The sequence below is a fragment of the Moschus berezovskii genome, chromosome 21 (assembly GCF_049115385.1).
Source record: "Moschus berezovskii isolate FMDL1 chromosome 21, NW_MosBer_1.0, whole genome shotgun sequence".
Classification (NCBI taxonomy): Eukaryota; Metazoa; Chordata; class Mammalia; order Artiodactyla; family Moschidae; genus Moschus; species Moschus berezovskii.
In genome coordinates, this window is record NC_142480.1 from 41,599,040 (window position 1) to 41,621,288 (window position 22,249).

The 22,249-nt window shown below is 44.7% G+C and overlaps 1 protein-coding gene across 7 annotated transcripts in view; it reads left to right on the plus strand.

Annotated features, from left to right (window-relative positions):
* The window catches only part of TJP1 (tight junction protein 1), a 266,030-nt gene that overhangs the window by 236,720 nt on the left and 7,061 nt on the right, over positions 1-22,249 (plus strand). For 4 of the 7 annotated variants that reach the window (XM_055417981.2, XM_055417982.2, XM_055417983.2 and 1 more), the window contains 16 exons: positions 922-1,061; positions 1,975-2,080; positions 4,867-5,017; positions 7,000-7,108; positions 8,276-8,495; positions 8,726-8,910; positions 9,005-9,100; positions 11,294-11,376; positions 12,085-12,295; positions 12,610-12,710; positions 15,640-15,990; positions 16,320-16,559; positions 17,188-18,045; positions 18,175-18,272; positions 19,591-19,818; positions 22,008-22,183. In XM_055417981.2, the coding sequence (XP_055273956.2) occupies positions 922-1,061; positions 1,975-2,080; positions 4,867-5,017; positions 7,000-7,108; positions 8,276-8,495; positions 8,726-8,910; positions 9,005-9,100; positions 11,294-11,376; positions 12,085-12,295; positions 12,610-12,710; positions 15,640-15,990; positions 16,320-16,559; positions 17,188-18,045; positions 18,175-18,272; positions 19,591-19,818; positions 22,008-22,183 (3,353 nt within the window). The remainder of the gene's footprint in view (positions 1-921; positions 1,062-1,974; positions 2,081-4,866; positions 5,018-6,999; positions 7,109-8,275; positions 8,496-8,725; positions 8,911-9,004; positions 9,101-11,293; positions 11,377-12,084; positions 12,296-12,609; positions 12,711-15,639; positions 15,991-16,319; positions 16,560-17,187; positions 18,046-18,174; positions 18,273-19,590; positions 19,819-22,007; positions 22,184-22,249) is intronic. The other 3 variants (XM_055417985.2, XM_088829566.1, XM_088829567.1) reach the window with 1 other exon arrangement.

The window sequence follows — 22,249 nt, forward strand, 5'->3', positions numbered from 1 at the left end:
TTTTTTTTGTTTGTTTTGATAAATAACTCTTATTTTTTGATCAAGTAGTTGTATATTCGTTTTTTGTGTTTACACTTACTTCTACTGTCCTTTTCCAAATGTCTGTATCTCCACGTCCTTCTTACAGCTTGTTATGGTTGGAGAACTCTCACGAGTAGTAAGAGCTCTAGTTTTTTGTATTTGCATTTTCCTTGTTACTAGTGAGGTTGAATAGTTTTTGTGTATTGTCTGTTTATTCATTCTTTATTGGTGAATTTCCTCTTCCTAGTAGTCACTTTTTCCTGAATTGTCTCTTTTAAACTGATGTATAGTTCTTATATAATCTAAATATCAAATCCTTATTGTTGGATCAATGTGTAATTGAACTTCTGTTACATTTTGTTTGGTCAAATCGCTAATATTCAGTTGTTTGAACTTAGAATTCATTTGGTTCTACATATGACATTTTTTTCAAACTATTTTCACACCTTTTAAAGCTTTTTATGTATTTACTTGATATATTATGGCTTTTGTTAATTGAGACTTACTTTAAAAGTATTTTTGATAAAATTTTTTTAATGTATTTTATGTTTGGGACTTTATCTTAAATTGATTTATGTCATTGATACACGTAGTGAGCTAGGTTTTCTAGATTAGTGAACAGTTCTGACACTGCTTATTACACGCTGTTCTGTTCCAGCAGCTTTGGCCTGCTGCCTCCACGATAAACTTTGGTCCTGCAGAAGTCTCTCTCCATTTTCTGTTTTTCTATGTGGATCTGTGGCAGTGCTACTCTAGTTTTAATTACTGAGTTTTTTACAGTATTTTGATATCTTTTAGAGAAAGTCCTTTGTCATCCTTTCTTGACATTGTCCTGGCTGTTCTTGTACTCTTTATAAATGATTTTCACGGTGTGCTCATAACTTTCTGTTTTACTGACAGTCTCCGGAGCAGAGAGGAAGAGAGAATTTCTAAACCTGGGGCTGTCTCGACTCCAGTAAAGCATGCAGATGACCACACGCCTAAAACAGTGGAAGAAGTTGTAGTTGAGAGAAATGAGAAACAAGCACCCAATCTTCCAGGTAAGCCTCGCCTATGAAATACGAAGTGCAGAAAACATTCAGTCAGACTAAATTGTTTTACAATTTACAGAATTATATTTACAGGAGATACAAAAATGCAGTTATTACTATTGCTGTTACCTACTACCCATGTAGGTAACTACCCATGGAATTTTTCTGTATTTACAGCATTTTCTATGTGGATAGGAGGTCACTGTAGATGAGTAGGCATTCTTGAATGGTTTTCAGATTTTCTACGTAGAAATTATTCATGGTTCTCAGCTGTTCACAATGAGTGAGGTTGCTTTTCAAACACTGCTCATTAAAGGGAAACATTAGGTTGACTTCAGACACTTTTAAAAGTTATCTTGCCAGTGGACAGTGTTTTCAGAAACTCTTTATGAAGTGTACCTTGCCGAGCTGGATGCAAGACCACACGTGAAAACCTGCAGGGTTGCGAGATCCTGCAGGGTTGCTTGAAAGGCCTAGAGGTTCCGATTCTATTGTCCCTCATGTCCTTCTCCCAAAAACTCTTTCTGCTTTGCTTGCTTAGTTCCTGGAATGTGTATATTTAAAAATAAATTTTACAATAGTTAAGAAAGTGACAGTCCCAGCAGAGAAATGTAAGGATTCTCTCTTCATACATTCTTCTGTTATTCTTTCCTAAAAAGTGGATTTTTTTCAGACTTTAATTGCTGGAGCTATGGAAAGCACAGGCGACCATGTGATGTGCATACATGTTATAAAGATACAGAATATATGACTATAAAATGTACCCAGATAAATGCATATGTAGTATATATGTCCCTGATCAGGTTCTCTGAACTTCATTTTCACTGTATTTTGCAGACTTTTTATTGTTTGGTTATGCAGTGGTTGCTTGTTCCATTTTGTACAGTGTTTCTTGCACAATTTAGATTTTCTCTTCTTTCAGAACCAAAGCCTGTGTATGCCCAGGTAGGACAGCCAGATGTGGATTTACCTGTCAGTCCATCTGATGGCGTACTGCCCAATTCAACTCATGAAGATGGCATTCTTCGGTAATGTGGCTTTAAGCTTGTGTTGTTTTCTCTGCCTGTTACTGATGATGGTTTAGAGTGAGTGTTCAATTGTGACCTGTATTACAAATGCTTTTGATACATAGTGTGTGCTGCATAATGCTCTGATTAGACTTTCATTTGTTTAGTTTTTAAATTATTTATATGATAGAATCAGAGATTAGAGGAAAACATACTTCTTTGGATGTTTACTTCTTTCTCACAGCTATTTTCTACCTAGTTTTTGGATCAGAAATTAGAAAATTGTTTTCTGGACTTATGTAGTGGTTCAGTGGTTAAGAGTCTACACTCCCAATTCAGGGAGCATGAGTTTAATCCCTCGTTAGCCAAGATCACACATGCTATGTAGTATGACCAACAAGAAGAAAAACTTTCTAGTTAAACATGAGAACTTTCACAGGCATTCTCAATCCCTGGCTTTAAAAAAAAAAAAAAATTCATTGTTTCTCCGTCTCAGCACCTGGACTGAGGCCAGGTAACTGTTCATCGTGTGAGTGTCCTATACACTGTGGGTGCTGAGCAGCACCCCTAGCCAGCGGTGGTGCACGTGCAACACACACACCCTGGTTGTGACAACTGAAAACACCTGCAGATGGCTGCCAGATGTTCCCAGAGGCAGGGTCACCCTGAGAACCTGCTCTAGACCAGTCAGCACCTCAGAAGTCAGTGTTTGATTTCCAGACATTTCATTACTTTGTATCTTATGTACTGAGACTGAGATGTAGATTTTATGTCCAGATTTCAAACAGTCGTGATCATCTAGTTTTTTGATGCCTCTGCGGTAAAAGAGAGGTGACAGGTTGTGAATAATGGAAAATTACCAAATCTCCTAAAGTAGGTTAGATCTAGACCCCTGCTCTCATCTGTTCTCTCTGCTGAAGGAAATTGGGTTGTTACCCTAAGACCCATCATGGTAGAAACAGCTCCTGAAATAGGTGGGAGTGTCACAAATTTAAGATTACACATTTCAATATTCAGTTCAGTTCAGTTGCTCAGTCGTGTCCGACTCTCCGCGACCCCATGAATCACAGAACGCCAGGCCTCCCTGTCCATCACCAAGGTAACTGATAATTCCTATTATCTTCTTGTTTTTCCTAAGACTTGCCTGAGCACTTTCCTGACTCTTTAAGGTTTACCAAAACTTTGTTAGATTCCAGAGACTTGCCAGAAGGAGCCCTGAAGGACAGATAGGGAGAGAACTGAGGAGTGGGCAGGGTTTGTATTTGGGGTTCACTCACACTCTGTGGATGTGTTTGAGGCAGAGGCTTCTGCTGCTGTGTGCTGTCGATACGACAGAGGGCCAAGAATAAAGTACCCTGTCTTGGTCACGTGACCCTGAGATGGCGCCTGGAGCTGTTCTCGAATGGTGGTTGTTAAAAGCGGAGTCTTCCTGAAGGACGCAGACTGCAGTCCACTGTTGTTACCTTTTGAGGTGCTCTAGGTTGCTCAGAGTTAGGAGAGGACTTAGGGCCTGGAATCTTAAGGACTTTAAGGGGGTGCTTAAAAGAGCTCTCTGGATAGTTGACTTTGGGAGAGGAGGCTCTTGATGTAGGTGGAAAAGTAGATTCCACCATGAGCAAGGGGCTCACCGTCCATGATCCATAGATTCGGGGGACCTCCAGTGCCACCACCCCCTGCAGTAAGTGACCTTGTCTGATCTATATGCTCTCAGGTTTCTCCCCAGTTCATGGTTAGCTCATGTGAAGAAACCAGATCTAGTGGGACTACCTTATAAGTCCTAAAAGCCAAAGTGGTCTTTAGTTGGTTTAAAGAAGTAGGCATCTGTCTCTGTCCCCTCAACTCATTCATTGGTTGATTTGTGTGTTTTAGTTACTGCTAACTTCTACTTATTTGTTCACTGTTACTTTAAAAGAACTTTTCTACATTTCATGTCCAGATAGGTGTAAAAGACCTTGTGTCTTCTTGTCTCTGAATGTGGGATAGCTATGGAAACCTAGAAGGGTAATTTGTAATTATGTATGTAATTTGTTATTAATTACCCAAAAGGGTAATCTGTAGTTACTAGTAGCCATTCTTCTGTGGCATTCTTAGTATTTGTTTCACAAGTGTCAAGAGTTTTGACCCTGCACTGATAATAGAGGAATTAATGTGTCTTCATTAGTTCTTCTCCATTCTTTCCAACATGAAGAGATTAACATGGGCTCATCCAGAAAGGCTGGATGGTGAGCTTTTTGGTTTAAAGTTCAAAGGGGCCTCAGAGCAAGTAATCTGTGTGAGCTACTACAAGAGTCTCTGGTTGCGGAGTTTGAAAAGCACTGTCTTTCGGGCACAGTGCCAAGAGCTTGATTTTGACTCCTGGTATTAGGGAAATTTGTCAGTTTACACTTCAGTTTCTACCTTTGTACAATAGGGCTTCTCAGTAATTTGGTAGAGATGGTATGATATGAACTGGGATGGGAAAAATGGAAGTGTTTTTTATCCATCGTTAATATATATATATCCAAAAGTCAGAGTTGGGAAAATATGTATTCATGAAGTAATTTTACAGTTGTTATGTAAAACAGTACTAACATATTACATTTGGATATTTCAGAACTTATTTTTGATAATTAGAAATTAAAAGAAAGTGCTATTAAATCTGATTTTGAGTTCTAATGCTAAATTTTATTAAGTAAATTAGTGGGGTGGGGGAAATTTCAGATATGATGGTCCTTTGTTTTATTCTAAATATGGTTTTCATTATAGCAGTTTGCTGTAACTGTTTAAGCTTCTCTTAACTGGTTCAAATGAAATACTTGTTTTAACAGGCCCAGCATGAAGTTAGTAAAATTCAGGAAAGGAGATAGTGTGGGTCTGCGGCTAGCTGGTGGAAACGATGTTGGCATATTTGTAGCTGGTGTTCTCGAAGACAGCCCTGCTGCCAAAGAAGGCTTGGAGGAGGGCGACCAAATCCTCAGGGTATGTCCATGATCAACTCACACGGTTTCAGATACTTAGGTCTCTAGAGCAAGGTATAGCAGATCTGTTATGATGAGCTTGTAATGTGTGTTAGAGGACATGGGATTCCATCAGGTTTCCCCTTCCTGCCTCTGCTCACGTCCATGTTAGGTGTGACTGTACAGTATGCGGCTTTGGTTTCATTTTAATCACTCATATTTGTAGAATGTGGAAAAACCAAGTCTTAGAGCCCACAGTGTTACCCAGTTATCTCCAGTTCAGCTGAGCATTCCTGCTGGCTGGACTCTGCTGTAGGCCTCAGCCTGCCAGCAGGGCAGAATCAGGTACGCAGCCTGTGGGGCCCCTTTACCCAGTGATGGCTCAGGTGTGCCAAGATGGGTGTCCATCGGGTACAGGTATAAGCCGCTCTCACTCTGAAGCTTCACATCCACAAGGATGAGAGTCCAGGGAAGCCCAGAGATGCAGTATGCCAGTGGGCTCTTGTGTTTTTGTTTCTTTTCCATAAGCAGTGTTACCTAGTAACATAGTGCCATCTTTATTCATCTCCTCTCTTTTTAAAATATCCAAACCTCCTGCTGGATATACTCCATCCCATTCTAGTCGGAGGACCAGCTCTCAAGTGGGAGTTCCCGCTTCCCCTCTGCTCTGCTCTCTTCTTCCTGACTGCTTTGTTCTGAGTTCTCTTTCCCTGCCCGTTGGTTCCTCATCTTCCTTGTGTTGTCTTTCTCCTCTGGCTGTTGAACTTGCAGGTAAGGTGGCACCCTTCCCTGCTTGCTTGTGTCATGAGGCCATGTGGCCTGCCTTCCACCTTCACCATGGCTCACGGTGGATTTCCGTGAGGCACCACCAGCCTGATGGCATCTTCAGCCCTCATTTTTCTGTATTTCTTACTCGTGTTTTAACCTTAAGTAATTACTTTCTTCTTTGGATTTCATAACACTGTCATTCTGGCGCTCCTAGTCGATCAATGTTTTAGTTCTTTTCCCACCACCTTCTTGAATCATTCTTCCTAAAACCTGGCACATTTTCAGCAACCCCCTCTTTCCTCTTGCTTCCCTGTCTTCATGTTGGGTTTGGTCACTTGAGGCAGCAGCTCGCAGTCAGAAACCGCCCTCTGAGCGTGGGGTGAGCTCCCTCAGGCCGTGGTGGCTGCCTGTGGCCGCTCTGTCCCCCTTCCCCTTCACACTTGGCTTGGAAGGAGGTCAGGGCATTCATTGGCTCTGCCTTGCTGATTTCCACTTGATGTTGTATTTACAATGTTTCTGTTTTCTCAGATACAACAGTGATAATTAAGTAGACCTATTCTCTTACCCACTCCATATGCTGTTTGAAGTAATTATATGTCATTTAAAAATATTTTCTCATAATTTATTTTTGCTTTGTATCATTAGGTAGTATCTATTGAAAACATTTTCTATAATGTGGAAAATTTCCAGAAGATGAATAGAAGGAAATCTCCATTACCCTGCGAACAGTCACTGATGACGTTTACGTTAGGTCCTCAGGGGTCTCTGATACGAGTGAGCACTGACCTGGCAGACTCTGAGCCTGTATTGTACACATGCTCTTACTGAGGGGGCACAGCGCACACGCTATTTCCTTCTGATTGCTTCTCAGAGAGTCCTAAGAAGTAGGGCTCTGTTGTACAGTCAGGACTTCAATTTCAAAGTTTAAATTAAGAGATTTTACAATAATAAGTCATTGGAATTAGATGTTGGCTTTCTTGGTCTGAATTGGTTGGAATTTGCAGTGTATGATCTCTAATATTGCGTGGCATTGTCACTGTTTAAATGAATTTATACTTTAACTCACTTTATTTACTCGGTTTCTGCTTGTTACAAACTAGGGTCTTTTCTCCAAAAATAAATATTTTCATTTTTGGAGATGTGATATTTCTGGAAATACTTATTTCCTGTGTAGTTAAATGTTTTTATCGTCTTAAAATATGGCCAGTAGTAATTTGTGAAACGTTATTTTAACAGGTAAACAATGTAGACTTCACGAATATCATAAGAGAAGAAGCCGTCCTCTTCCTGCTTGACCTCCCAAAAGGAGAAGAAGTGACCATATTGGCTCAGAAGAAAAAAGACGGTGAGTTACTCTCAGGAAATTGAGAAAATAAACCTGGAGATGCTGGACTACTTAAAAAGGAATTTTAATGTTAATGTTTTTAATAAATCACTCAAAGCCGAGTGATAAATGACTTTGTTAACCCCATGGATTTTGTCATTTAGGGGCACACAGCCTTTACACTGTGGGGCTTCCCTGGTGGGTCAGTAGTAGTAAAGAATTCTGCCAATTTGGGAGATGCACGTTCGATCACTGGGTCGGGAAGATTGCCTGGAGGAGGAAATGGCAAACCCCTCCAGTATTCTTGCCTGGAGACTCCCATGGACGGAGGAGCCTGGTGGTCTACAGTCCATGCGGTCACGAAGAGTCGGACACGATTTAGTGACTAAACAACATCAACAATCTTACACTGTGCTTGTTATTGTTAGCACAGCACAATAATGGGACCAGCCAGAGTCTCTGGCCTTCTGTTTAAGTAAGAGTGCCATCTGTGGGAAAATTGTATACTCTTCTACACAGAACCGTGCATGGGCAGCTTCTGAATTTTGTATTGATGTTTTCTAAGCAGTATGCTCTGATGTTTGTTGGCATTAATTTCAAGAGAATGACTAATTTCTGTGATTAAGAAGATGCACTTTTCATTTAGAACAGACAAGGTCTCTCAAGTTTGGCACTGTTGGTATTTTGAACCATTAATGTTGTGAAGGCCGTCCCGTGTGTTAACGCTTCAGGCGATTTGAGAAGTTCTCCCTCTGCTCACTAGGTGTCTGGTGCACACACCTTCTTTCACACACGGTTGCTGCTATCAGAAACGTCTCCATGCATGCCAGCCCTCTCTGACGGGTACGGGGTTGCCCTCATTTGAGAGCCATAGTTCAGAGAGCAGGAGCATCTGTGCAGGGCTGAGGCAGGACTGTTAGGTGACCAAAGCAGGAAGCACATGTGGCTCTGGACAAGTTGCCTGATGGGTGTCTGCAGCAGTTTCCTCATCCAGAAGGGGGGAGTGCCAAGAGTCACCATGTCATGAGCTCATGGTGATGCCCACGAGACAGAATATTTAGGAAGGAGCTACTGTTAGTTGGATACAGTTGTTTTTGTCATTGCTAACGTTATCAATAGAATCTTCACCTAATGTATTCTCTTCATATTAATTTTTCTCCATGCATTATATATTTTGTTTCCGTTTAGTTTATCGTCGCATCGTAGAATCCGATGTGGGTGATTCTTTCTATATTAGAACCCATTTTGAATATGAGAAGGAATCTCCCTATGGACTCAGTTTTAACAAAGGAGAGGTGTTCCGTGTTGTGGACACTCTATACAATGGGAAGCTGGGCTCCTGGCTCGCCATTCGGATTGGCAAAAACCATAAGGAGGTGGAACGCGGCATCATCCCAAATAAGAACAGGTATGAGCATTCCGCTGCATCTTGCAGAGCAGGTTAGGGAATGAGGAAAAGGTTTCAGAACCCCACGGGGAGTCTTCACTGTATTCACCATGTCTAAGACTGACCTAGGTTTATAAACTCCTTTAATTTAAGCATTAAGGTTTACATTCCATGTGAAGCTCTGTCCAGGGTTTTGACATTGTGTTCCACCACAAGTCCTTGTGCATTTTGTTCTGTGTTCTCTTGTGTAGAGCTGAGCAGTTAGCCAGTGTGCAGTATACACTGCCCAAGACAGCAGGGGGAGACCGCGCCGACTTCTGGAGGTTCCGCGGCCTGCGCAGCTCCAAGAGAAACCTGCGCAAGAGCCGAGAAGATCTCTCAGCCCAGCCAGTCCAGACCAAGTTCCCGGCGTATGAGAGGGTGGTTCTTCGAGAAGGTAGTCTATTTCCTGCCGAGCAGCCTAATACCTGTTGGTTTGCCTAAGACAGAAAAAACATAAACTGTGCTTTTTTTCATCTGTATCTTCTCAGCTGGATTCCTGAGGCCCGTAACCATCTTTGGACCGATAGCTGATGTTGCCAGGGAGAAGCTGGCAAGAGAGGAGCCAGATATTTACCAGATCGCAAGTAAGTGGTCTCAATGCAGACTTTCAGTGGGGTTGAGGGTGCTTCTTTACTAGTTACTCCTCTAAAGGTAGATCTGACCCGTTCACCTTCTAGAAGTAACATTTTTGTAAGTGAAAATTTGTCAGTGACCCCACGTGTTTAATTGGAGGGAAACCTGAGTGATGGTGTCCTTACTCTGCCAGGTCCCTCTCCCTTAGCCCACAGTCACATTTAATCCTGACAGTATCCCAGGGCAGCTCTCCAAATATTCACCCTGAGCTCGGCAGGCTGGGTGCACTGCCCACCTCCCTAGTTGGGGTGTCGTGAGGACTACCAGTTAGGTCACACTCAGCTCTGAACCCAGCTCTTTCTGGCTCCAGCCCAGCTTTTTCAGTCATTAAGCAAATAGAGAGCTCAGATATCAACGTCAGAAGGTAATACAAGCATGGTTATGCTGTTGGTCACTGCAGGCGTTTACAGTGTTTTGGTGTTACGTGTAGATACTGAGGAAGTAGTGCTCTAAATGCCTTACAGGTTTTGCTTGCAGATTCTTTCAGTTTTCTTATTTTAACTACCATGGTAGTTTAAATCCACAGACTTAGTTATGACCCCTTAGGCCTGCTTTAATTTATATGTAAAAACTTTAGAAACATTTTTTCTAATTAGAAATACACCGTTTTGTATTAGGAAAAAATTAGAAAATTAGTTTTGACATATCTCATCATCACCCTCAATTTTACCCTGTTGTATTTTCCTCCACCCTCCCCACCCTTCATACTTTTATGAGGTTTCATACTGTTTAGAAAAGTGTACACTCCATTTTCCTTCTTAGTGGATAACTCGTTCGTTTTATTATCTATTCTATAATCAATCTGTGGTTTGATTAGCCTTTGTTTCTATATTTTGTTTCAAATTTATATTTTACTAATACAGAGGGTGTATTAGTAAATCTGTGCAGTTTGTTTGCGGGGTGTAAACACTCCAGTACATAGCTTTGTGTGTGTGTATGTGTGCTGGGTTCATTAGAATTCCCAGAGACGGGTGCGCTCCCTGTTGCTGCTGTAGCGCTCTGACTGCCCCTGTGGCACCGTGAGCTCCAGGGGCTGGTTTACATGAGCAGGGTGTTGCCTTTGTATTTGTGTTGCATACATTACTTTTCATTTGCTTGCTGGTGATGCTGAATGAAGACATGTGTGTCCTGAAACTCAGAAGATGCAGACAAATGATAGTAAAATTTGAGCAATTTAGAAAATGTTCACTTCTGATTCTCCACTCAGTTTGTTAGTCTTTTCAGAAGAGATCTTTTTTTGGTTGTGCACTTAGCCTAAAGAACTTGATGGTTATAGATACCACCTGTAACCAAGCTTAAGTCTTTTAAATTTAGGAAGAACAAGTATGAAGACCTACAGAGTTCTGTCTTAAGGACTGATTAATGGATTAAATTGGGTTTATTCTACAGCCAGGGTCTTACAAAAGGGGTTCAGATCGTTTAGTTATATACCCTCTTTGAATCAAAGAAGAGTCTTTGAATTTAGAAACTGGTAGCATTTTCTCTAGCCATAACTCCCAGGTGGTCTCCCCGTCATTGCCTGTGTCCAGCAGACTGGAAGCTAGCCCTCTCTGTCTTGTGAGAGCCTCGTCCCCCTTGTCCCTCAGCCTGACCTCCGCACTTCTATGTCTCTGCCTCAGAATAGCTGGAACATTTTTGAAAACATGCATCTTAAAAAACTAATTACTTTAAACTTAAATATTTGGACCAAACATAGAATTTATAATTTTACTTTGTTGACTTTAAAAGCTGATTTTCAACTGAGAGAATTGCCATTTGGGCAATTTCTCTTGACCAGTAGACGATTTATGCTGAAGTTCTGCTTCCTGATTAAAATGTTGTTCATTGTGAAATATTACTTCGATCTTGTAAGCACACTTCATCCAGTGTTGCTCAACTGCTGGGTGGGGGCACCCCTGGAATCGTGCACCTGGGGTGAGCGGCCACCTGCTTTCTGATGGTATGAAGCACTGATGTCACCAGGTGTTCTCAGCCGGGGCAGCCCTAGAGAGGACATGTGGCCGCAGTTGTATCTCCTGGGTCAGGAGGGACATGGGACTGCTGCTGACATCCAGCAGGTGGAGCCCACGGTGTCGTAAGTGCCCAGATGTCGAGGGCCTGGTCTCAGCAGTGGAAATCTGATGTTTTGTTTCTCTCCTGACTAGAAAGTGAACCTCGGGATGCAGGAACCGACCAGCGCAGCTCCGGCATTATTCGCCTCCACACAATAAAGCAGATAATAGATCAGGTATGTTCCTGAAAGTTGACCTGTTCATTGTAAGCTGTGGGATGAATCTGGCTAAATTGAAAGTAGGAGGTAGTTTTTCTCAAGTTGTTACTGGCATACCATGAGAAAATTCAGCCAGACATTCTAACAGTTGGTGTCAGGGACGGTAAGTAGTACTTGCCTCAGAAGATGAGCTGTCATCACACAGAAAGGGATCCAGTGTCTTCATGTGGGCAGTCTGCGGCTGTCACAGCAGGACAGTTCAGATTGCCCTTTGGTGCTCAGATGACAGGAATGTGTGTTAGTCACAGGGTTGTGTCAGGACCATTACAGTGTTACACTTATTTTCACTCTCTGCTCGCAAGTATTGGGGCTGTCTTAAAAGTGAACTGCCAGGAGAGGTGGTGTAAAATATAAAAATGGGAAAGAATAATCTTTCTAAATTTAATGTATTTCCTGCTATATGTGGTTTCAAATATCTTTGTGCAACTCAATTTATAAATTAAACTTTGTGAGTAAGCAAAAAGTGAGCTCGTTAAGACTTTCTGCCTTATATTGGGCTAGAAAGTATATAGCATTAACTTGAGAGTACACCTTTTCCTGACATGCTTCTGAGACAGTTTGGAGTGAAACATCTGTTCCTGTTGGAACGTAGTCTTGGGTAGGACTTCTGAAGGTGATGGTTACCTGTGTCTTGTGTCCGTGTCTGCTTTCGCCTTCTGTCTTTAGGACAAACATGCCTTATTGGATGTAACGCCCAATGCAGTAGATCGTCTGAACTATGCCCAGTGGTATCCAATCGTGGTATTCCTTAACCCGGACTCTAAGCAGGGTGTGAAAACAATGCGGATGAGGTTATGTCCAGAATCTCGGAAAAGCGCCAGGAAGTTATATGAGCGGTCTCATAAACTTCGTAAAAATAATCACCATCTTTTTACAAGTGAGTACGTTAAAGGCCTTCTTTCACCTTACAGTTTCTGTGCAGTAATATGTGGGCAAAAATGTGTTGTTTAAATATTAAAACTCATATAACCTTTGCCTGTTTTGCTTGCTCTTGTGTTAATGGCTGCTGTTGATGGAAAGAAATGGTTTGGTGCCAAAACAGACATTTCCAGGGGTGTGTCCTCAGATATCATCTGTCAGAGAACTCAGTGGTGGAGGCATGGAGGCTGAGCTGTAAGCAGTGTTGAGTGAATTCTTATTTTGTGGCAGTGTTCTAACCAGAGAACAATGCTGCTGTTGTCTGTTTTTCAGCTACAATTAACTTAAATTCAATGAATGATGGCTGGTATGGTGCATTGAAAGAAGCAATTCAGCAGCAACAGAACCAGTTGGTATGGGTTTCTGAGGGAAAGGTAAGAAGTTTCCTATTGTTAACCCATCCGACAACTCATAGAAGCCTTTCAGACACCGTTTCTACTTGGATCAACGTATTGGAGGAATAGGGGGCTGTCTAGGTCTTCACAGTTTGCATGTGGGGTTATGGAATTAGTTTTGGTAGTAAAGGATTCAGAAGTTTCCTGCCCACTAAGCTACCATCCGGTGGTATTCTCTGTCTCAGAATTCTTGATGTGGAAGAGCAGGGCTGAGCTCCAACTCCACCCACCTGACCGAGAATGAGTGTGAACCTGGCTTCCTTCCTCCTCTGGAAATAAGGGGATGAGTGGGCTTGATGAGGGTCCCCAAAGTGCTATCCCTCTACATGTGAGATCCAGGACTTGTCTGGAGGAAAAGGCAGGGAATGGGCAGGGCCCACTGTCCTCAGACCTGGCCCTGGGGCAGCACGGACACACAGCAGTATGGTGGGGGCCGGAGGGGCTGCAGTGAGGGACTTGGCTCTGCTGCTTGCTGCAAGCATGGCCCTGAGTCCCTCCCTGAGGGATTTCTGTTAATTAACATCCCTGAGACACACTGGAAAAGTCAGGTTATGCAGCCCAGACTTTTGGCTTTGCATTCTGGTGTTCTGTACAGTAGCATGCACTGCCTTTTGCTGTTAACTCTCCTCAGAATACACAGTTAAAGAAGCTTTTGCTATACATGTGTTTTGCCTTCAGATGACATTGTTCGTGTTTCCGCTGCTAGGGAAAGTTGAGAATGCCTCTTCTCTTTTGTTTCTGTATTTCCGCGTCGGCTTGTTTCTGCTGTGTTTCCCCTGCACGTTGCTCCTTCCCCTGCCTGGCTGTGGCCCCTGAGGCCAGTGCAGTGCATGCTGCATGCTCAGGATCCCTGCTTCCTACCTGGAAGACACCACCTCTACAAGAGGAGATGTCCTAACGCTGACGTCTGGAGGTGGTGTTGGCTGTTCCCACCCATAGTCACGTGTCAGTACCACTCACATGCGATCATGAGACCCCCCTGACCACTGACGTGTCAGCTGGGAACTTGATAGATAGAGGTGGAGCAACTCACTGCAGCACTTCCCACAACATACTTACTAACTTACTCTGTGGCCTTGGGTGAGTAGGATCACTTCCACTCCATGCTAACCATCCAGGACAACACAATTCTGCTCGCAGCCTTTGTCAGCTAGACTGTTAGCTTTAACTGGTGATTTTTGAAGTGCTATTAGTTTATAAATGCACACAATATACTTGCCTACCTATCTGAGAGGTTTTTTTATTCCACTAATCTTAGTTTTGATTTCTTTGTGTGCTTCCTTTGCTTGGATTTTACAATGAAGGTCTAACTCCATAACTATTTTGGTATGTGAGGAATATTAATAAAAAGTAATTAAAACGATCTATATTAATAGGTCTCATAAGTCATTTACTATTAGAATAATAGTCTTGATGCATTTTGTAAATCAGAAAAGGTGTTAAAATTTAAATCAAGTTTGACTTATGCCCCCACTTCCACTCTAGTACATTTTTTCCAAATAGATTCTTAAACTAAGAGATTCTATTTAGTTAAGAGATTCTTAAACTAAATAGATTCTCTTCATTTCCACCCTGAACGCCCATGAGTTAATTACTTCCACCTGGTTTCCAGGAAGAGTTCCTCTCTGCAGTTCTGATGGTCTTGTATATTCCCTACAAGATGACCAAGGAAAGTCATCCTGGGGCTTTCTTAACAGGAGGCATATGTTATCTCTGGCTCCAAGCGCTTGGTTCTTGCTTCTTCTGCTTTCATACCCTGCAGCACATCAGAGAGTTCTGAGTTGCTTGTCCCTAGGGCCATAAGTACTGCCCCGACTGGCCCCTGGGTTATTCTTGCAGGCTCTGCAAGTGGAGAAAGCAGGCAGATTTTTGCAGTGGGAGAGACTCCGCCCATCATTCCTGGCTTTCCAAACCGCTGGTCAGGGACAGCTGGTTTTTCCAACCCGGAAGGAGGCATTCAGGATCAGCTCCTGCAGAGCCAGCATCCAGACTGGGAAGTGCCATTCAGGCAGCTCAGGCCTTGTCTGTCCATCAGTCTGTGTTGGTAGAATTCTGGGTTCCACATCTTCCAGCTCTCAAGCCATTTCCCACCTCTGGGTCTACCAGGGTAGGGGGTGGCTGTCGTGTGTGGTCCAGGCAGTAGCGTCATGTCAGTGTCCTCTGACAGCCTGTTGTTCCCGTTCCCTCAGATACTTCTGTGTTCTCTCTCACTGGCTCAGGAGACACTCGGTGGAGCCTGGAGCCAACTCAGCTCTTAATCCTGCGTAGAGTATCGTTCCTGCGTCTACCCCCACTCTGCTTCCACTGGACACTGGTGCATCTGTGCAGAGTTATATTTTAACAGCAGTTCCTAGTGAGGCAGCCAGCACTTAGCTGATGCTTTTCCATTGTGTTTTATAAAAACTCTAGGTCCAAATACCAACTTTTAATCTTCATATATAGATTTTATATATACATAAGGTCTTTTACTCAGCTTGAACTGTGGCGTTTATCTCCTAGTCTCATGTGCGATGTTCTGTCAGTCGGTGTGTCTTTGTTTCTGTGAGCTTGGCCTGGCCACATCCCCCTCTTCACCCTGCTCTGGGCTGACAGACTAGCAAGTGACTAGGTTCCATGAACCAGAGGAGGCCAGGGCTCCTTTGTGGTCTTCTGGGGCTGGGCATCAGGGTCCAGTGTTGTCATGGCCTGCCAGCCGACCTCACTCATCCAAGCCCTTCAGATATCTGAGGGTGTTTTGTGTGTCCGCATGTGTGCTTGTGAAGTCTTCTTGACCTTTCCTCACAGAAGCCTCTAGACATAGCTATGATTTCTCCGAGGACAAGTATACTTTTCAATCCCCTTGTGAAATAAAGGCCATCTCTTATAAAACTACTGAATAAAATTTTTAATTTACTTTTATTTGACCCAGGCGGATGGTGCTACAAGTGATGACCTTGATTTGCATGATGATCGTCTGTCCTACCTGTCAGCCCCAGGTAGTGAATACTCAATGTATAGCACGGACAGTAGACACACTTCTGACTATGAAGACACAGATACAGAAGGCGGGGCCTACACTGATCAAGAACTAGATGAGACCCTAAATGATGAGGTGGGGACTCCCCCGGAGTCTGCCATTACCCGGTCCTCTGAGCCTGTCAGAGAGGACTCCTCTGGAATGCATCCTGACCACCAGGCATATCCTCCCTACTCACCACAAGCGCAGCCACAGCCAGGCCATAGAATAGACTCCCCTGGATTTAAAACAGCCTCTCAACAGGTAAGCAGCAGCATCAATGTTCTGCAGGTGGAGGTACTTTATCAAAGTCTAGGATGTGGTGACTGACTTAAAGAATGTGGTGTCCTTTCTTGCAAGTTAAGATTTAATCTCTAATTTCAACTGGAGAATACCAAGGACTTAATTCTAAACTTTTTGTGTTTAGAATCTCACACAGCAGTATACTGAAATTAAAAAATTCAGGATATGAAGGTCACAGTTTTTTAACTCAGCACACTTAAAATATATGTCTTATCAACCACTATAAATGGAAGTGGGGAGTTAGCAGTGAACAGAAGCATTATATTTAAAATATTTTAAACACTTCACAGAAAGCAGAAGCCTCATCTCCAGGCCCTTACCTTTCGCCTGAAACAAACCCGGCACCATCAGCCTCTGCTGTTAATCCTCACGTAGACCTAACTAATGTCAGACTGGAGGAGCCGAGCCCAGCTCCCCTCTCCTCTGACTCACCACACGCCGACTCTTTACGAGCTCCAGGCACTGAGGCCGCTCACGTGCAGCTCAGAGGTCCAGAGCCGTCCCTGCCGTCGCATGTGGGCCCAGCAAAGGTACCTGTGCCGCGGGGGCTGCACTCACCTGCCGCTCCCCGTCAGCCTGCCACATGAGCACGTCTGCTTTCCCTCGAGTGTCCTCTGCTTTTACTGTGGGCTCAATACCATGTTCTCAAATCACTACGAGTCATCTGGTTCTGCAGTCTGCATGGCTTCCAGTGGTGCCTGATTCTTTAAATAGGTCTTTTAATTGGGATTGGTACCTAATACTTTTATAGGTTTTTTAATGTTTGGCTTTAGAATCTTCCAAAATTTCTTAATATATAGATTTTTTAATGTTTGGCTTTAGAATCTTCCAAAATTTCTTAATATATTGTTCAGATCCATTGTAAACTGCTTTACTATTATGTCCATAAATTTTCTTTATGATTTCCATTTTCAGTGTCCAAATCAAGTGGAATCAACAGCTGAATGCATTAATTTTCTACTAAACTTCATTTAGTGTCGATACATGCTGAAACATAAACGCCCCTACTTACATTATAAATTTTGAGCTTTCACTTAAACTTGCTTTCTCCACTAATCTCTCTGTCCTGGTAATACAGGGTAGAACATGTCGTTTCTGTCTCTTACTAGACTAGGATTTGAAGCCAGCCTGTGTCCTTAAGCATGGCTGTTTACACAGGTGTACAGGAAGGACCCCTACCCTGAGGAGATGATGAGACAGAACCACGTCTTGAAGCAGCCGGCTGCAGCTCACGCTGGACAGAGGCCAGACAAGGAGCAAGGCCTGAGCTACGAGCCGCAGCCTCTGTACACAGAGCGACAGGCCGGCAGGGAGTTGGAGCAGCCCACATACAGATATGATCCCTCTAGCTACCCAGAGCAGTTTGCTCGGAACTATGACCCCCGTCTGCGCTATGACGATCGCCTCCTCACCTACGAGGAGCAGTGGCCCTACTACGACGACAAGCAGCCCTACCAGCCCCGGCCTCTTGATGGTCAGCCTCCCGCGGAGCCCACAGAACGAGGATATTTCCCCCGTTTTGAGGAGCCAGTGCCCCTGTCCTATGAAGGCCGAGCGCACTACGACCCACTGCCCAGGACTTCCACCTTGCGGCACGAAGAGCCGCCCGTCCCTGCCCCCGGGTACGACGTGCATGGAAGGTACCGGCCTGACCCGCAGCCCTACTCCACCGCTGGCCCCAAGGGGCCCCCTGAGCCCAAGCCATACTTGGACCAGTACCCTCGGAGTTACGAGCCAGTGCCAGCCCAGGGCTTCCCCTCCAGGACAGGCCCGGGCCACTACGAGCCTCCTCACAGCACCACGCTTGCTCCACCACTTGGCCCCTCATCCCAGCACAAGCCCGAAGTCCCGCCCACAGGCACCAAACCCCTGCCTCCACCCCCACCTCCCGCCGAGGAGGAGGAAGACCCAGCCATGAAGCCCCAGTCAGTGCTCACCAGAGTGAAGATGTTTGAGAACAAGAGGTCCGCTTCCATGGAGAACAGGAAGGATGAGAGCCATTCCACTAGTTTCAAGGTAAAGATGTGATCACTGTTTCCCTGCCTTGTGTGCAGAACACACTCAGTGATGAGCGTGCAACATGCCTAAGCAACACCTGTTTTCTCTTGATCTCTGCCTAAGGATGTGTGTCTTCTTTCTCTGCAGCCCCCAGAAGTCACATCAAAACCAGCAGGTGCTCCCGTCCCAGGTCCCAAAGCCCCAGCTCCGAGTCAGCTCAGTGAACACGACAGAGCAGCACATAGGTGGGTGCTCTGCAGCCTCACGGATGGGGAGCAAGCCCCAACTGGGGAGGGGCGGGGAGGCAGGGGGTTTGCTGGTCTTGAGTTGAAATCTGCCATGTTCCCACTGAAACAGTGGTCCTAGAAAGACAAAACTTCATTTTATCTTCCGCAGCACATCTTTGTTATCCTTTCCGTAAACAAATCTGAAAACAATTTCCTAGCAAATTGCTAACATATGCTAACATACCATTTTAGAGCCCTAACTTCTGAATGATGTTTTTAGTTTAATACTGCTGTTGGCACACAGGCTGTTAGTTTTTAGCGACAAGAAAACAGATAGCTGTGAACTTTTTTTTTTTTTTTTTAAATTTTTGTCTGTACTGTGCAGCATGTGGGATCTTGGTTCCCTGAGGAGGGACAGAGTCCATGCCCCCTGCAGTGGAACTCTTGAGTCCCAACTCCTGCACCCCAGGAAGCCCAAACATAGTCTGTTGGTGAGCATGTAGCTTGTGACGCGTGCCTGCCATGGTCAGGAGCACGGTCGGCACCAGGATGACTGGGCGGAAGGCGGCTTCGGGGGACCTGCTGTGCACGCCCCTCACGGTGGCCGCCCCTGCTGCTGAGTGCTCGGCCGCGTCTGAGCAGTTCTCTGGACCGACGTTTCATTCACTTGTATTTGTGCTGTAATAAAGAGGAACTGTTGTCTAATTTCTTCTGCTTTTCCTGATGCCTAGTGCTTGTCATGCAAATGTAAACTACTACGGTGTCTCCTTTAGCTGGTATCATTAGCAGATAAGCTCTTCTACATGGAGTAAATGTGTAATAACTGAAAGCTTAGCCCTCCTTCTTGGTGTGAAACCTAGTTTATCTGTTTTTGATGCTGAGTTTCTCAATTACCCAGCAGGGCCTAAGTAACAATACCTCACTTTGCTGATAGTTGACTTCCTTTGCTGCGTGCTTCCCTCATGATTGTCTAGCTCCTTCCTTACCTGTGTATCGTCTATTACTCCTGGCATCAAGGTCTTGAATTCTCAGTTGTTGTTCTGACAGTGGTGCATGTGCTGGAGCTCCCCACTGTCTGACTTCCCTTCTGTCTTTTCTCTGATAAGCTGCTTCTAACCAGGTGGTTGTCAAGCTCAGTAGACGGGGTGTGTTAGGAGAAGTCTGCCCTCTGAGTGTGACATGGGTTTACGTGGGGCCCAAGTTTCGGCCTTGATGGCTGCCCTGCTCAGCTAGGTCACGAGTAGTCAGGGTGTCAGTGGAAGGTCAGAGGTACCTATTCTGTTCTCTTTGTCAAGTTAACATCTCAGAAGTTCTTACATTTATCATTCATTGTCAGGATCCCCGAACCACAGAGGCCTCACGTGAAGCCACCTGAAGACATCGTTCGGGCAAATCACTATGACCCCGAGGAGGATGAGGAGTACTACCGGAAGCAGCTCTCCTACTTTGATCGGAGAAGCTTTGAGGCCAAGCCCCCGGCCCACGTCCCTGCTAGCCACCTCTCCGAGCCCACCAGGCCGGCTCATCCCCAGTCTCAGCCACAGTTTGCCGGTTACTCTTCCAAGTGAGTCACTTCACTTCAGATGTAAATTTTCCCGAAGATAAGATGAAGCAAAGGATGACTTGTATCAAGTGGAGTCAGTCACACAAAGTTCAGTGTGTTCTGAAGGGAAATGTTAGCTGTGTCATACTTGCTTGGTTTCTGTGGGTGGTAAGCAGCTCAGCATGTGTGCTATCCAGCCTGGGCTGTGCAGCTTTGTTCTTCGACCCTGGTGTCATCTGTGTGAGGTTCTTACGTTGGAAAAGATGTTAAATGTCAAAGGGTTGTCAGGGTCCAAGTGCTCTGACAAAGGTAAGAGGGTGAGCAGTTAAGAGACTGACCTCGAAGCCCCTCCTTCCCATGTGGCACACTCAGTGCTGCTTCTCTTCATTCTTCTTGGTGTTTGTTCTTTAAATATAAAAGCAGGCTCTGCTATGGAGTGACATTGTTTGAGGGAAGATATTGAAGAGTTGTTTGGTGTTTTCCCAAGGCAGGAACAAACTTGCCTTCTATCACTGTTTCAGCTTGAGGGGACTTGGTGACTTCTGGTCCGGTTGTCAGCGGGGGGCGCTGTGAAGGGGGCGGCATGGGGACTGAGCTCCGAGGTCCTGCCTGTCATCTTCCTGCTCCGTGCTGCACCCTTCTGTTTGCTTGTCTGCTGGGCCTCCGGTTGCTTTTCTTTTTTGTGGGTTTTGCTGGGTTACAAACAAGCTCACCTGTGCTTGTCTGGGTTCCTATGTTTTGTGTGTTCTGGTTCTGCCTCTGGTTGACCCCTGACTGGTGGCGAACTTGGTTCTGAGAATGGAGTGTAATCGCATGCAGGCACAGGTGGGCCCATACCTGAGCAGAACAGACTCACAATAATGAAGACAGACGTGGATGTGTTATAAGGAAGTCGTTTACACAGTGTTGGTAAGCAAGTCCTAAGTCAGCAGGAAAGGGAAATTTGGAGCCGTGTCTGAGCTCAGAGAGGCTGTTATGTCCTCTTAAAAGCTTCCATCTAGATGGTCTCTTTTGGGACCCCTGCAGTAGTAGTGTTTGATTTAGTAACTAGGACTGTTAACTACTAGGACTGGTTCAGTGTAGCCAAGTTGAGACATTAACATAACATGAGGCAGAAACATAGTTCTGTTTGTGGCAAACTTAGACTGACCGTTTTCTTTGACTTTGCTTTTGTGCTGGCTTTGCCATCACCTAAATTTCTTGGCTCTTAGACTAGCTCTGACTGCTGGTCCAGGAGCATCCGTGTAAGACACTAGTATGAGCTATGCCGTGCGGGCCCCTTGCAGTGCACACGTGGCAGACTTCCCATCATCCTAAGGGTGTAGTTTCTTGAGCTGACCATGCGACTGGACTGTGACCAGAATCTGTGAACATTCCAAGTTCTGTGCTATTGTGTGTGTGCGTAAAGCAGGTGCAGCGGGACTCTGCAGAGCTCAGCTGGCAGCACTGCAATCCTGGGTCCTATTGTAAAGAGGTCTTCTTTTTGAATTTCACGTGTGAATTTTATGTGTTCCCGTATGAACAGTTGGCAACTGAAAAAAAAAGCAGCATACATGGCACAGTTTGATTTAAATGAGTCTCAAAATCAAGCAATGTTTGCTCCTGTAGGAATTGCTAAACAGAATGGATCTGGTAAATCAAGGGCAGATTTAAAGACCACAGTGTCCACGTTACTGGACACAGCAGTCCTGTCCCTTAAACATTGCTTTTGTCTGATTTGGGGCAGAGTTTGAAGAACTGTGACAGAAACTGTGTGGCCCAAGAAGCTGAAACATTTCCTGCCCAGCCCTTAGCAAAAACGCCTGCTAGCCCCTGCCTCATCCTCTGGTGCCAAGCTGGTGCCTTAGATGCAAAAGCAGATGGGAATCTAAGGAGGATTTGAGCCATTAAATGTTTCTTCAAAATACTTGCCAAACATTATAATTTTTTGTGAACAACAGTAGTGTACCCGAAATTTCATCTGCCTTTTGGTTGCCATCTTCTGGATGTCTTACCAATATTCTTACTGTATCTGTAGTGTCTTCACATCTCTGGTGCTGATGATGGCTTAACTTAGTTTGTGTATCTTGGTAGACTACCCATACTCGTGGGGAATAAATTGTGAAATTCTCAATTGAAAGCAAACAACTTGGGGATGTCTAGAAGAATGGGAAATTCTTTGGTAACGTGCATCCATCCTCAGGTGTTGATGTGTCCTCATTTTTTCACAGGGGGAAGGCTGCTGAGGCTGAAGCTGTGGACAGGTCGTTCGGGGAGAAGCGCTATGACCCGCTGCAGGCAACGCCCCCCCCTCCGCCACTGCCTGCTCAGTACAGCCAGGGTGCTCAACCTAGCCCCAGCGCGGCTCTCGGCCTCCACGCACATACCAAGGGGGCGCACAGTGAAGGTAGACAGTTCAAGAGTGGACAGACGACTGTTACAGTCAGACTTACGAGGCTAAAGTTAGCCTCGT